We start from the raw sequence: 12,990 nt of genomic DNA, 5'->3' as shown, positions 1-12,990 counted from the left end.
AATGTCAAGCAGGTCTTCCTTGGTGGCGCAGTGGTTGAGAGTCCGCCTGCCGATGCAGTGGACACGGGTTCGTGCCCCGGTCCGGGAAGATCCCACATGCCACGGAGCGGCTGGGCCCGTGAGCCATGGCCGCTGAGCCTGCGCGTCCGGAGCCTGTGCTCCGCAACAGGAGAGGCCACAACAGTGAGAGGCCTGTGTACTGCAAGGAGGGAAAAAGAAAAAAAAAAATTAAAATGTCAAGCAACTTGGGCCTTTTAATAAAATGTGATAGAGTATCCTAAACTTAACTTTTATACAATTATCTTTGGTTGACCTGTACAACTCATTTTTCTCCATCTTTTTTTTTTTTTTTTTTAATATTTATTTATTTAGTCGCACTGGGTCTTAGTTGTGGCATGTGAGCTCTTAGTTTCGGCATGCATGTGGTACCTAGTTCCCTGACCAGGGATCAAACAGGGACTCCTGCATTGGGAGCGTGGAGTCCTATTCACTGCGCCACCAGCGAAGTCCCTTTTTCCATCTTTTGAAGCACCTAAAATAATATTTCGGAAGGAATTTGGAAGACATGTATCTGTGAGTCCTCCGTGGTATCAACTGGACTGTAGTGTCAGCAAGCACTACCCTTTCAGAGGAGCTAAGGGTCCCTCTGCTGGTGAGTGTTGAGAACTCTTCCAGCTCAGTGGGTGGCATGGGTTCAAAGCATGGAAAGGTTAAGAACTCTCAGGCTGGATTATTGCTTTGAGTGTTTAACCCTAGACAGGGGTAGTTAATTGTTTCAGGCTTTCATTCAATTCCAGTCAGTGGAAGTTCTGGGCTGTGTAAGCATGTGCTCTAGAACTGAAGGACTGGTGAAGGTATCCTAGTGTCCTGATTTGCTCTCCTTAACAGTTTCATAGAACCTGGACAGCCTTCGTAGCAGCCCTAGATATTGAATAAGCTGGTTTAACAACGTTAATTTTAAAGCAGCTTTTGTGGCTTTTTCCTTATTGCAAAATACATATATGTTTATTGTAGAACATTTAGAAGATATAGATAAGACAAAAAAAAGAAAATATCCCATCCTACCTTTAATTTAATCCATTAGACACTTTGGTTTATATCCTTCCAGTGTTTTTTTTCTAATTTATTTATAGAAATAATTTTTAAGTTAAACAATTTCAAAACAAACTGCTTTGTGCCCTTCTTTTTTTACAGTTTCATTGAAGTATAATTTACATACAGTTAAATTCATCCATTTAAAATGGAAAATTTGATGAGTTTTCATAAAAATCTGTATTTGTGCAACCACCATCATAGTTAAGTTTTAGAACAATCCCATAACGTTCTCTCATGCCTTTTAGCAGTTGTAGTCTGCCTTGTAATTGTGAATATTATTCTTTTGTTTGAAATATTTTTTTGAAAAAAACTATTTAATTATTTTTAATTTTTGGCTGCATTGGGTCTTCGTTGCTGCGTATGGGCTTTCTCTAGTTGTGGTGAGCAGGGTCTAATCTTCATTGAGGTGTGAGGGCTTCTCATCGCATTGTCTTGTTGCGGAACACGGGCTCTAGGAGCGCGGGCTTCAGTAGTTGCAGCACGTGGGCTCAGTAGTTGTGGCGCATGGGCTTAGTTGCTCCGCGGCATGTGGGATCTTCCTGGACCAGGGCTCGAACCTGTGTCCCCTGCATTGGCAGGGAGATTTTTAACCCCTGTGCCACCAGGGAAGCCCTGAAATATGCTTTTATGACATAATTTTAATGACCCTTGTATTGTTTTGTATAGCTGTATCATAATATATTGGACAATTAGGCTACTTTAAGTTTCTTACTATTAAAAATTCACCATGAGAAAAATCCTTATAACTAAATCATTTTGTACATTCATAATTCTTTTTTTTAAAACATCTTTATTGGAGTATAATTGCTTTACAATGGTGTGTTAGTTTCTGCTTTATAACAAAGTGAATCAGTTATACATATACATATGTCCCCGTATGTCTTCCCTCTTGCGTCTCCCTCCCTCCCACACTCATGATTATTTCTTTAGGATTAATTTCTAGAAGTGGAAGTGCTGAATGAATGGTTATAATTAGCTCCGTTATTAAGCTCTGGGAGGTCAGAGCATTTTATCTGTTTGCTCACTGTTAGATATCCAGGCCTGAGAACAGGGTCCACCACACAGTTTGCAACTCAGGAAATAATTGGTGAATGAATGGCTGAGTACCTGTTGCTATACTGTATTCCATCAATTTATGCTGTCATCAACAGTGTGATAATTTAATAGAATATATTACTGCACATTTAAAATTTTCCAAGACAGATGTACTTAAAAATATTCTGTCCTGTTATCACATTGATCCAAGGAAATATTCCAGGAATTCTAATATTTTGGCATCCAAGTTAAATCTCTTAGGTTGCCTGTTATACTCACAGCCATACCAAAAAAAAAAAAAATCTCTTGTCAAACCATAAATTTTGTCTTTTATTTAGAAAATGTAATCACTCATCTATAATGTTATCTATTTTTGTCCCAAACATAACATTATAAAGACTGGCAAATATACTTAGACAGTTTTGAATATTCAAGGTAACACAAAATTACTTCAAGGTTATTTCATTAAATAGTTTTGGGATCCTTCACTATCTTCATTGTTTCTTCCTGGCATGTTATAATTTTACATTATAAGCCACTGTCTCCCTCAATATGGAACATGTATTTTCCTTTTTCTAAAAGGAAAAAAAAGTAATGGATGATATACACTTAAATATAAAATAATAAATTTTATATTATTTATATTTTTCCACAATAAAAAATTGCAACCCCTCAAACTTGTAATACAGTTATACATGTGCTCCTTTATTAAATGCATTAAAGAACAACAACAAGCATAATGGATGAGATCACCTTAAAAAAATTGTTTTTTGGTAAATACCTAGGAGTGGGCGGCTGGTTTTCTTGCTTATAGAATTCCTATCTAGCTATCCTTCATTCTGGGAATTTTTCTCCAGGCATACATAGCACTGATCAAAAATAACACTACTTTTGTTTAGCAAAGGCCAGAAGTCTGGTCTGGAATCTTTTTTTTGAGTGATAAAACTTGAAAAGAATATTCTTTCCAACCAAAATCCATCTTTAATCACAACTACTACAAAACTGTTACTCATTCATTGACCTTAACAGTGAAGAGTGAGTGAAATCAGCTATTCTTTAGGGTAATCCAAGAGATCAGTCTGAAAGTGTGTGGCTAAGGAGCCTTACGAAAACCCAAATCTAATCAAGGTTCCTTGGGGGATTGCGAAATCATTCCCTGAAACTGAAGGGTCATTGTCATCTGCTGCCTCTGGCTTCTTTCACAAACGATAAAAAAACTAATGCCACTTAAGTCACATAAACTCAGGTGCTTATTGCTGAGAGGGCTGTTAGGAGGTCAGAAGGGCAGCCCTGTGCTGAGGTAAGTGCCAGCTTTGCTTTTCTCCTTCCTGCTGAGGCCCAGGCAGTTTTGAACCAGGTAGGGGCAGCGGAGTGCAGCTGGTTGCTAGGGGAATAACCGCAAGGCATCTATCTACTAGCAAGAATTAGGAAAGGGAAACCATACTATGACTTAAACTTTTTTACTGGTCAGAATTCCAAAGATGTCAACATTTCCAGCTGCTAAGAATGTATTAGACAAAAGCAAGAATAATTTTGATATCTATGAAAAAGTAGTTTGCAATGAGCTGTTTAGAAAATGTAGAAATTTCATTGTCGAAACCCTTTGAAGCCTTTCCATTTTCTTCTTCTTCCTGTGGCACACTCACTAATATCCGAAGAGGAAGAGAATGCAGAGTTGTGGAAGGAATTTCTATTCACATAGGCATCATATAACCTTAAGTCCTTTGGGGAAAGTAATTCTTGGCAGACATTCCAGGACCATGTATAAGTAGAAAAGGTGTCATAAAAGGACTCATTTTTACTGTCTATCCCAATCAAATCCCCTCGGATCTTCCGCCAGAGGTTTAGCATTTGTTCCCGGTGCTCAAGGGCAATTCCCAAGTTATAGGTATCTGTAGCTCTCTTTACCTGCAGTGAGAGAGCAGAAGTTTACAGTAGTTACCTTAAAATGTCTTTGGTTTGTGGACCACAATTCTAGATATCCCAAGAGTTATGTTCCCAGGTTACTTGAAAGTCACTGAATTTATATATTGGGTAGTGCCTCTTGAGGACATGTGAGTTAGGAGTTGATGGACAATGAAAATGTATTACTTGGGAATAATGAGATTTTAAGAAATTTTATAAGAATTTAAAAACACAGTAGGCTACAACAGGAGGAAAGTGGGATGGAGATAGGCTCTGGATATAATAGGAGTGCCAAGGATGGCACTCAGTCCAGCCTAGGGCAGGGAGGGAGAAGATGCTGAGCTGAGTAGGTCCTCAAGGACTTGATTAAATCGAGGGAGTGGGTGGTGATGGGAAGGTGTTCCAGGGAGAGGGAATAGCATAAACAACGGCTCAAAGGCAATGCATCCTGGAGCTGGTAGGGGGAGTCCAGGCACTTTGGTATTGCTAAAGTGTCAAATTTGAGGAGAGGCAGGCCAGGTGTTGTTGCTGTAATCAGGCCCTGAGACTTGTTCTCAGTGAGGTTGGGCATAGCCCTTTCATCAGTGAAAATCATGCTGTAGTGAGACACTTTTCTGTTAGAAGTGAGATAAATCCCTCAGTTGTATGGAGCAAAAAATATAGTTGAAAAACCCTGTCATCTCTGAGAAGGAAACATTCATTTCCTAAGCAGGACAGTGACAGGCTGGATCTTCTTTGGATTCATTCCTCACAGCAGCTGTGTGGAGGATGGGTGGTGCTCTGAGGAAGGGATAATCATTGCAGGTTGCTGTTTAGGTAAAGCCTAATGAGGACCTCAGCTGAGACAGTAGTAACAGGATGGAATAAAGGGGACAGATGTGAAAAATCTTTGGGAGAATGAGAGTAGCCAGATTTGGTGATTGGTGGATGTGAGGAGTGCAGAAAAAGTATAAATTAAGGATGGCTCCTGGCCTTCTAGTTTCAGTGCCTGGGTAGATGGTAGTATCAACAACTGAGATATGGAATCCTTAAGAATGAGCCAGTTTGATATAGAAGATGATGAATTCGGTTTTGGACATGTCCAGTTTGATATGTGGTGAGACAGCAAGGTAGAGATGTTCATCAGGCAATCGGTGAGATGAGGAAGAAGTACTGGAAAGAAGTCTAGGCTAGTGACAGCTAAGAGTTATCAGGTATATAGGTGGCAGCTGAAACAAGGAGGGTAGATTGAGATAGCTCAAAGCATACTCACCCTAGCTGTTCCTTTACTTAATGCAGAGATCCCCAATGTTCTGTTGCGACTGGGTTATAGGGATGCCAAATTATTGGTATTCTCAAGTTTCCTAGCCCTTGAGGCAGCTAGCACCTCAGGGCTGGAGCCCTTTGGCTATAAGCGACCTCCATTTACGCCCGTGTGAATTTATGCCATGATGAGACAGAGGTTGGGAGTCTACCCCTTTGCATTCTTGTGGCATGCTGTACTGACCTCCTGTAGTTCCGTTTATCCCAATGTATTATTACTGCTCCTTTCCTTCTCCGTGTCTCCCACCTTACTGCTAGCTCATTGAGGGTAGGAACTGTGTTTTTTATTCTGTGGTATCTCATAATCTCAGAACTTTGTTAACACTGGATAAATATTTACTGAACAAATGAATGTATATAATAATAAGAGCAGTAGGATGAGACTAGAAAACTAGGAACCATCAGGACTTAAGGAGGGACATCCCTGGTGGCCCAGTGGTTGAGAATCTGCCTGCCAATGCAGGGGACACAGGTTCGAGCCCTGGTCCAGGAAGATCCTACATGCCGTGGAGCAACTAAGCCCGTGCGCCACAACGTCTGAAGCCCACACGCCTAGAGCCCGTGCTCTGCAACAAGAGGAGCCACCACAATGAGAAGCCCGCGCACCGCAAAGAAGAGTAGGCCCCGCTCACCGCAACTAGAGAAAGCCTGCGTGCAGCAACGAAGACCCAACACAGCCAAAAACAAAGACTTAAGGAACCTAAATGTCCATCGACAGATGAATGGATAAAGAAGATGTGGTTTATATATATACAATGGGATACTAATCAACCATGAAAAAGAATGAAATAATGCCATTTGCAGCAACATGGATGGACCTAGAGATTATCATACTGAGTGAAGTAAGTCAGACAGAGAAAGACAAATATCATATGATATCCCTTATATGTGGAATCTAAAAATAGATATAAATGAACTTATTTACAAAATAGGAATAGACTCACAGATGTAGAAAACAAACTATGGTTACCAAAGTTTGAAAGAGGAAAGGGGGGAGGGATAAATTAGGAATTTGGGATTAACAGATACATGCTACTATATATAAAATAAACAAGGGCCTACTTACAGCACAGGGAAATGGAAAAGAATCTGAAAAAGTATATATTTATATGTGTATGTATAACTGAATCACTTTGCTGTACACCTGAAACACTGTAAATCAACTATACTTCAAAAAAAAAAGACTTAAGAGATGAACCTTCAGGAAAGAGAAGAGAGAGGAAAGGACACAGAACTACAAGGAGAATTAAAGATGCAGTATTGTAAATGTTAAGGAAGTAGCAAGTGTCTAGGAGAGCCTGATCATTAGTGTCAAATGCAGAAGGGAGGTGGCATAAAATAAATACACCCCAGTCTGTCTCTAGAGGACAAAAGTTGCTAAGAAGTCAGGGCACAAAAGTAGACAGGTGGCACACAGTTGTGGTTAATCCACAGTTGTGAATTCTGAAGCCAAGCTACCCATGCTTATAATTCTGGCCCTATTAGTTTCTAGCTGTGTGCTTTTGGGCAAGTCACTTAACCTCTCTGTGCATATGTGTAAAATGACAAAGAGTAACAGTGCCTACCTCAAAGATTTGTTGTGATAAGTAAATGAATTAGTACCTGTAGAGCACTTGTAGAGTACTTATAGAGCACAGTGCCTGACACCTAGGAAGCATACTTAAACTACTATTATTACAATTATTCTTTTAGCTGCCATAATAAAGATGCATTCACTCATCACAATTCCCTGATTACACCACTCACTGTGACCGTTGGTTTACTGCCTTAATTAGTTGCTATTTCCAGCATGAAACAAATGAATGTCCCAGAAATGATGCTGGGTATGACTCCATAGGTGATTAGCAGGATGAATTATAACAGTTAACACTTGAACCCATTTGATTATAGAGCAAGAAATATCATTACAATGGATGAGAATAAGAAATGATCTGGTCTTATTTTAAAGACATAGCTGTCAGTGGTTTCTCTGAAGGTGTTCAACAGAGAATACTCACATGCTGTTTAATAGCAGCTGCATCAGCCACTGTCCAATTCTGCTTTTTCTTGAGTATTTGGTCGATGGCGAGGATGTCAGTTGGGTAGCCTGAGGCACGGTCGATAGACTTTGTATTTGCTGCCTTTATGAACATTTAAAAAGGAAGGTTAGCAATATATTTTAGTTGAATTATATAACAAAGACAAAAATACACGGAAGTGTATTGTATTATGAAAGGGTGTGTATATGATTTACAAGGTTATTTCTACAGGACTTGTCAGTTGTTTTGGGGTACCTGGTATAGTGCCATGCGTAAATGGGCATCTAGCAAACTCTCTTTCTTAATAGTGAAGCTTACTCATAAGAGGAGTATAGACCACAGGATGGTTTATGTTGGGGATGGATATGGAGGGTAGAGAGGAGTCAACTCCATCCTCACCCAAACTTCCAAAGCACTAAAAATGAATGTGCCCTCCACAAAGTACAACATATACTACTCCCAAAATTCTCACAGGGAACCAGCCATCTGTTATTTTTTACTGTTCCTGGGCTACTGAACAATGTTGGTGGAAATCATGTAAATATGCAGATTGCTTTCTTTGAAAATGTGTATGACCCAGTGTCATCCAGGCCCTCAGTATTGCTTGACATTACTTTTCTTCATTTGCTGTAAACTCTCTTACAGTCCTCATAGCGGCTGCTGGAAAACCAGACCTTCAAACTCCCTTAGCTGCGCTGCACTGGCTTGTGGGATCTTAGTTCCCCGACCAGGGGTGGAACCCAGGCCCTTGGCAGTTGAAAGCGCAGCATCCTAACTACTGGACCGCCAGGGAATTCCCCTAATATGAATTCTTTCAGCTCTTCTTTCCACCTTATGATTTCTCCATCCTTTAACCCATTTTTTCCCTCCTTCCCTCTTATATCTGAGAGTTTTTCTTAATTCCCAAGGTCTCCTCCTGTACCTTATCCCTTCAATTTTCCTCTTTCCGGGGCTGGCTTCATGGGTGTGTGATCTGTGCAGTTACATAGGACCTTATACTTAGAAGGGTCCTAAGTTTGGTTTAATGTTTTATCGTTGCTGTCTTTATTTTTATTTTTTTAAAAAAATATTTATTTATTTATTTGGCTGCACTGGGTCTTAGTTGTGGCATGCGGGATCTTTATTTGCAGCATGCGGACTCTTAGTTGCGGCATGTGGGATCTAGTTCCCTGACCAGGGATTGAACCTGGGCCCCCTGCATTGGGAGCGTGGTCTTAGACACTGGACCACAAGGGAAGTCCCTGTTGCTGTCTTTAAATTCTTAATTATTTTTGGACAAGGGGCCCTACATTTTCATTTTGCACTGGGCCTAGCAAGTTATGTAGCCAGTCTTGCCCCTCTCCTACATCTTCAAACATCTTCAGTTTCTCTTCTCTTTGAGCAGTGGTGTTCAGCTTTGGCTGCATGTTGGAACTTTAAAAAATACTGAGCCCTGGGCCCCGTTCCCAGAGATCTGATTTAACTGGACAGGGTTGTGGCCTGGGCACCAGGATTTTAAAAGCTCTCCCTGGTAGTTCTGTTTTGCAGCCAAGATTGAGAACCGGAGTTCTAAGGGTTTTTCCTCCTGGCTACAAATTGTGCTCATCTCTTATGTCCTGAAACAACTTTTTCTAGACTCTGATTCTACATCAAGCTATAGTTTCATGTTTCTGTTAAACTTAAATTTTTGTAAGAGGATTTGATCCCCCCAACCGCTCCTTTGCATTATCAGTTTCTGAAGATGCATAAAAATCTCCTACTGTACTTATGGATTTGCTTATTCATTTAGTATTTATTTTTACCATGTATAATGCCTTAAAAAGTCTAAAGCCAAAAAAAAAAAGTTTAAAGCCAGGGCTTCCCTGGTGGCGCAGTGGTTGAGAGTCTGCCTGCCGATGCAGGGGACACGGGTTCATGCCCCAGTCCGGGAAGATCCCACATGCCGCGGAGTGGCTGGGCCCGTGAGCCATGGCTGCTGAGCCTGCGCGTCCGGAGCCTGTGCTCCGCAACGGGAGAGGCCACAACAGTGAGAGACCCGCATACCGAAAAAAAAAAAAAAGTCTAAAGCCAATCCTTATTCTGTTAATTATCACCTTATCTGTTAATTTGCTAGGTGTGTACAGATTCAGAATAGTTATATCTTCCTCATGATTTAAAATTTTTTTTCCAAAAAGAAAAGGGACTCCCCTGGAGGTCCAGTGGTTAAGAATCCACGCTTCCACTGCAGGGGGCATGGGTTGGATCCCTCGTTGGGGAGATAAGATCCCGCATGCTGTGTGGTGCAGCCAAAATAAAAAATTAAATTAAAAATAATAAAAATTTAAAAATATGTATTTTTATTTTATTAAAAATTTTTTAAATTGAAGTATAGTTGACTTACAATATTATATTAGTTTCAAGGGTACAAACAATAATTCAATATTTTAATAGATTACACTCCATACAAAGTTATTATAAAATATTAACTATATTCCCTGTATTGTACATTACATCCTTGTAACTTATTTATTTTATATCTGGTAGTTTGTATCTCTTAATCTCCTTCACCTATTTTGCCTCTGTCCTCATCCTTCTCCCCTCTGGTAACCACTAGTTTGTTCTATGTGAATCTGTGTCTGTTTTATCGGTTTGTTTCTTTTATTGTTAAGATTCTCCTGATGATTTTTAAAAATCATTAAATAGCATCTTTATCTTTAGTTATATTTTCCTTAAATTTTCTTTTCCCCACACTAATGTATGGATAACAACTTATTTTGATTTGTATTTGCCTGATATATCTTCTTCTGTCCCTTTGAAGTTTCTGTGTAATAATTTAGGTGTCTCCCTTAAAGAATATATATCTTAAAATTAGTTTTTAAAAAATCAGAATCTTTTTTAATTTGAAAATGATCCTTTCTTCCTTCCTCCCTCCCTCCCTCCCTCCCTTCCTCCCTCCCTCCCTTCCTTCCTTCCCTTTTATTTTTTTAAACTGGTGTGTTTAATCTTTTATTGTGATTACTGATATATTTGGATTTTCTGCCTGTTTTGTTTTGCACTTTCTATTTTCTCATGTTTCTCTTTTTTCTTATTTTTTTCTTCCTCTACTGTTTTGTTATTCATTTTAGCTTTTAGTGATTGTCTTCACATTTTTAATACTTAAAATTAATGTAACAAATTATAGATTTAATCAATATCATAAGCCTCTCCCCAAACAATAAAAGGAATTTAGAAAGCTTTAATTCTGGGCACTGCCCTCCTCATCTTCCATGTTACCATGGTATACTATTTTAGTTCTTATTGTCTAATATTCTTCAAACCAGCACTTCTTTTTTTTTTTTTTTGTGGTACGCGGGCCTCTTACTGTTGTGGCCTCTCCCGTTGCAGAGCACAGGCTCCGGACGCGCAGGCTCAGCGGCCATGGCTCACGGGCCCAGCCGCTCCGCGGCATGTGGGATCCTCCTGGACCGGGGCACGAACCCGTGTCCCCTGCATCGGCAGGTGGACCCTCAACCACTGCACCACCAGGGAAGCCCAGTACTTCTTTTTTATTTCAGGGTTTTTTTAGAGGGTAAAACATGCACATGGTTCAAAATTCTGAAAGTATGGTGAGTATACACTGCGATCTCCCTGGCACTTTTCTCTCCCAACCCCCTAGTTTCCCTTTCTACAGGCAACCAATGTCATAATTTCTTGTGTTTCCTTCCAGCCCATTTTACAAGAAAAAAATGTCCGTATTTCATATTGACTTTTCCTCCTTTTACACAAATAGTTGTGTACTATTCATACTGCCTTGTATCTTGCTGCTTCCATTTGGAGATCTTTCACATCATTGCACAAAGAGTTTCTTAGTCATTAACATGGCTGCAGAACATTTCACTGTGTGTTTGGAGCCTAACTTAACTAGTCCCTATTAATGGTTATTTAGTCTCCCCCCCCACCCCCCACCAATCTTTTGCTAGCAGAAATGACCCTGTAATGAATTACCCTTTTATGGGTGGCATTTGGAATATGTGCAAGGATATCTGTGTATCTTAGGTGGTATCCCAGGAGTGGAATTGCCAGGTCATGAAGGTGACAGAATATGCCACCCCCAAATATGCCACTTTGGCATAGGATTATTTTGAGCTAAAGGCACTTGAAAAACAGCAGGTGTAAGAAGGGTATACTGAGTTCTCCTTTTTTTCCCTAAATACAGGAGATAAACCCCCCATATGGAAGATGTCCTCCCTATACCAGGAGGAAAGTAACATTCATATCATTAGGGACAAGGATTCAAGGCAAAGAGAAAGCTGTACAAATTTTTTTATTCTGTTTTTTATGATTTTTTACATTCTTATTTATTTTTTGGCCACACTGTGCAGCTTGTGGGATGTGGGATATTAGTCCCCCCAACCAGGGATTTAACCCAGACCCTCAGCAGTGAGAGCATGGAGTCCTAACCACCGGACTGCCAGGGAATTTTTTATGATTTTAGAAAAGTATTTTATTCTTATGCAGTTACTCTTAACATACCTTATTAAACTAACCCTTATCTTCCTATTCACTTCTTCACTCACTTAACTACCCTAGCCAAGCCTCTTTGTCTGGACACTTTTTCCTAATTTACTACTCTGTCCATTTCAGTACATAAGCGTTCAATTCTAATTGCTTCTTTGGGTCTTCATTCTCCCAGGTACATGTAAAATTTAATAAAATGTGTTTACTTTTCTCCATTTTAACTGTCTTATGTCAACTTAATTCTCAGGCCCTGCCAAAAACCTTAAGAGGATAGAGGAGAAATTGTACCTCCCCTATAGTCAAAAGGAACGAGGTCTGTCATTTTGGTAAATATTACCAAATTTCCTCTGTAGAGGTTGAATCAATTTAAACTCGTATCTACAATTTAGGAGTGCCCCATGTGTTTTTCAGTGTTTTGGTCTTGGGCAATCTAATATGGAAAGATAATATCTCAGGGTAGGTTTAATTTGGATCTTTTATGAAGAGTGAGATTGAATATCTTTTCATGTTTCTGAAAACTGTTCATATCCTTTGCTCATTTTTATATAGGTTAGTTTTTTCTAATCAATTTGAAGCTCTTTGATGTATTAGAGTAGTTAGCTCTTTGTGTTATGTGTTGCAAATGTGACTTTTTTGGCCATGTAGGGATTTTTCATCTTGAAGTACTTGAATTAATATCTTTCTATTAAAAATTACTTTTGTGTCATTGTTAGGAAGGCCTTCCCAGAGTTTCAGTATTTTAAAGATTTCTTTTATTCTCTTCCTCTTTCCATTTTTTCCTTTTACCTATATATCCTTGATCCATTTGGAATTTGTGGAAGGTGTAATTTATGCATCTCAATTTTTTCTCAGATGGCTACCTAGTACACTGTTTATTGAACAATCTATCTTTTCCATGTTGTATTGAAATGTCACTTTTTTTTTTATTTGATTTATTTAATTTATTTATTTTTGGCTGCTTTGGGTCTTTGTTGCTGCGTATGGGCTTCCTCTAGTTCCAGCAAGCAGGGGCTACTCTTCGTTGCGGTGCATGGGCTTCTCATTGCGGTGGCTTCTCTTGTTGTGGAGCATGGGCTCTAGGCGCATGGGCTTCAGTAGTTGTGGCACGCAGGCTCAGTAGTTGTGGCGCACGGGCTTAGTTGCTCTGTGGCATGTGGGATCTTCCCCGACCAGGGCACGA

The 12,990-nt window shown here is 39.7% G+C and overlaps 1 protein-coding gene across 1 annotated transcript in view; it reads right to left on the bottom strand.

Annotated features, from left to right (window-relative positions):
* Nucleotides 1–3,413: 3,413 nt before the first annotated feature.
* EFCAB3 (EF-hand calcium binding domain 3) overlaps nucleotides 3,414–12,990 on the bottom strand; it is a 32,878-nt gene continuing 23,301 nt past the window's right edge. Inside the window, exons 9-10 of the mRNA XM_079904570.1 lie at nucleotides 7,335–7,457; nucleotides 3,414–4,038 (exon numbers count right to left, since the gene is read on the bottom strand). Of these exons, the coding sequence (XP_079760696.1) occupies nucleotides 3,718–4,038; nucleotides 7,335–7,457 (444 nt within the window). The 3' untranslated portion in view covers nucleotides 3,414–3,717. The remainder of the gene's footprint in view (nucleotides 4,039–7,334; nucleotides 7,458–12,990) is intronic.

Source organism: Stenella coeruleoalba, assembly GCF_951394435.1.
Source record: "Stenella coeruleoalba genome assembly, chromosome: 19".
Classification (NCBI taxonomy): domain Eukaryota; kingdom Metazoa; phylum Chordata; class Mammalia; order Artiodactyla; family Delphinidae; genus Stenella; species Stenella coeruleoalba.
This window is presented reverse-complemented; position numbering and strand designations above follow the sequence as displayed.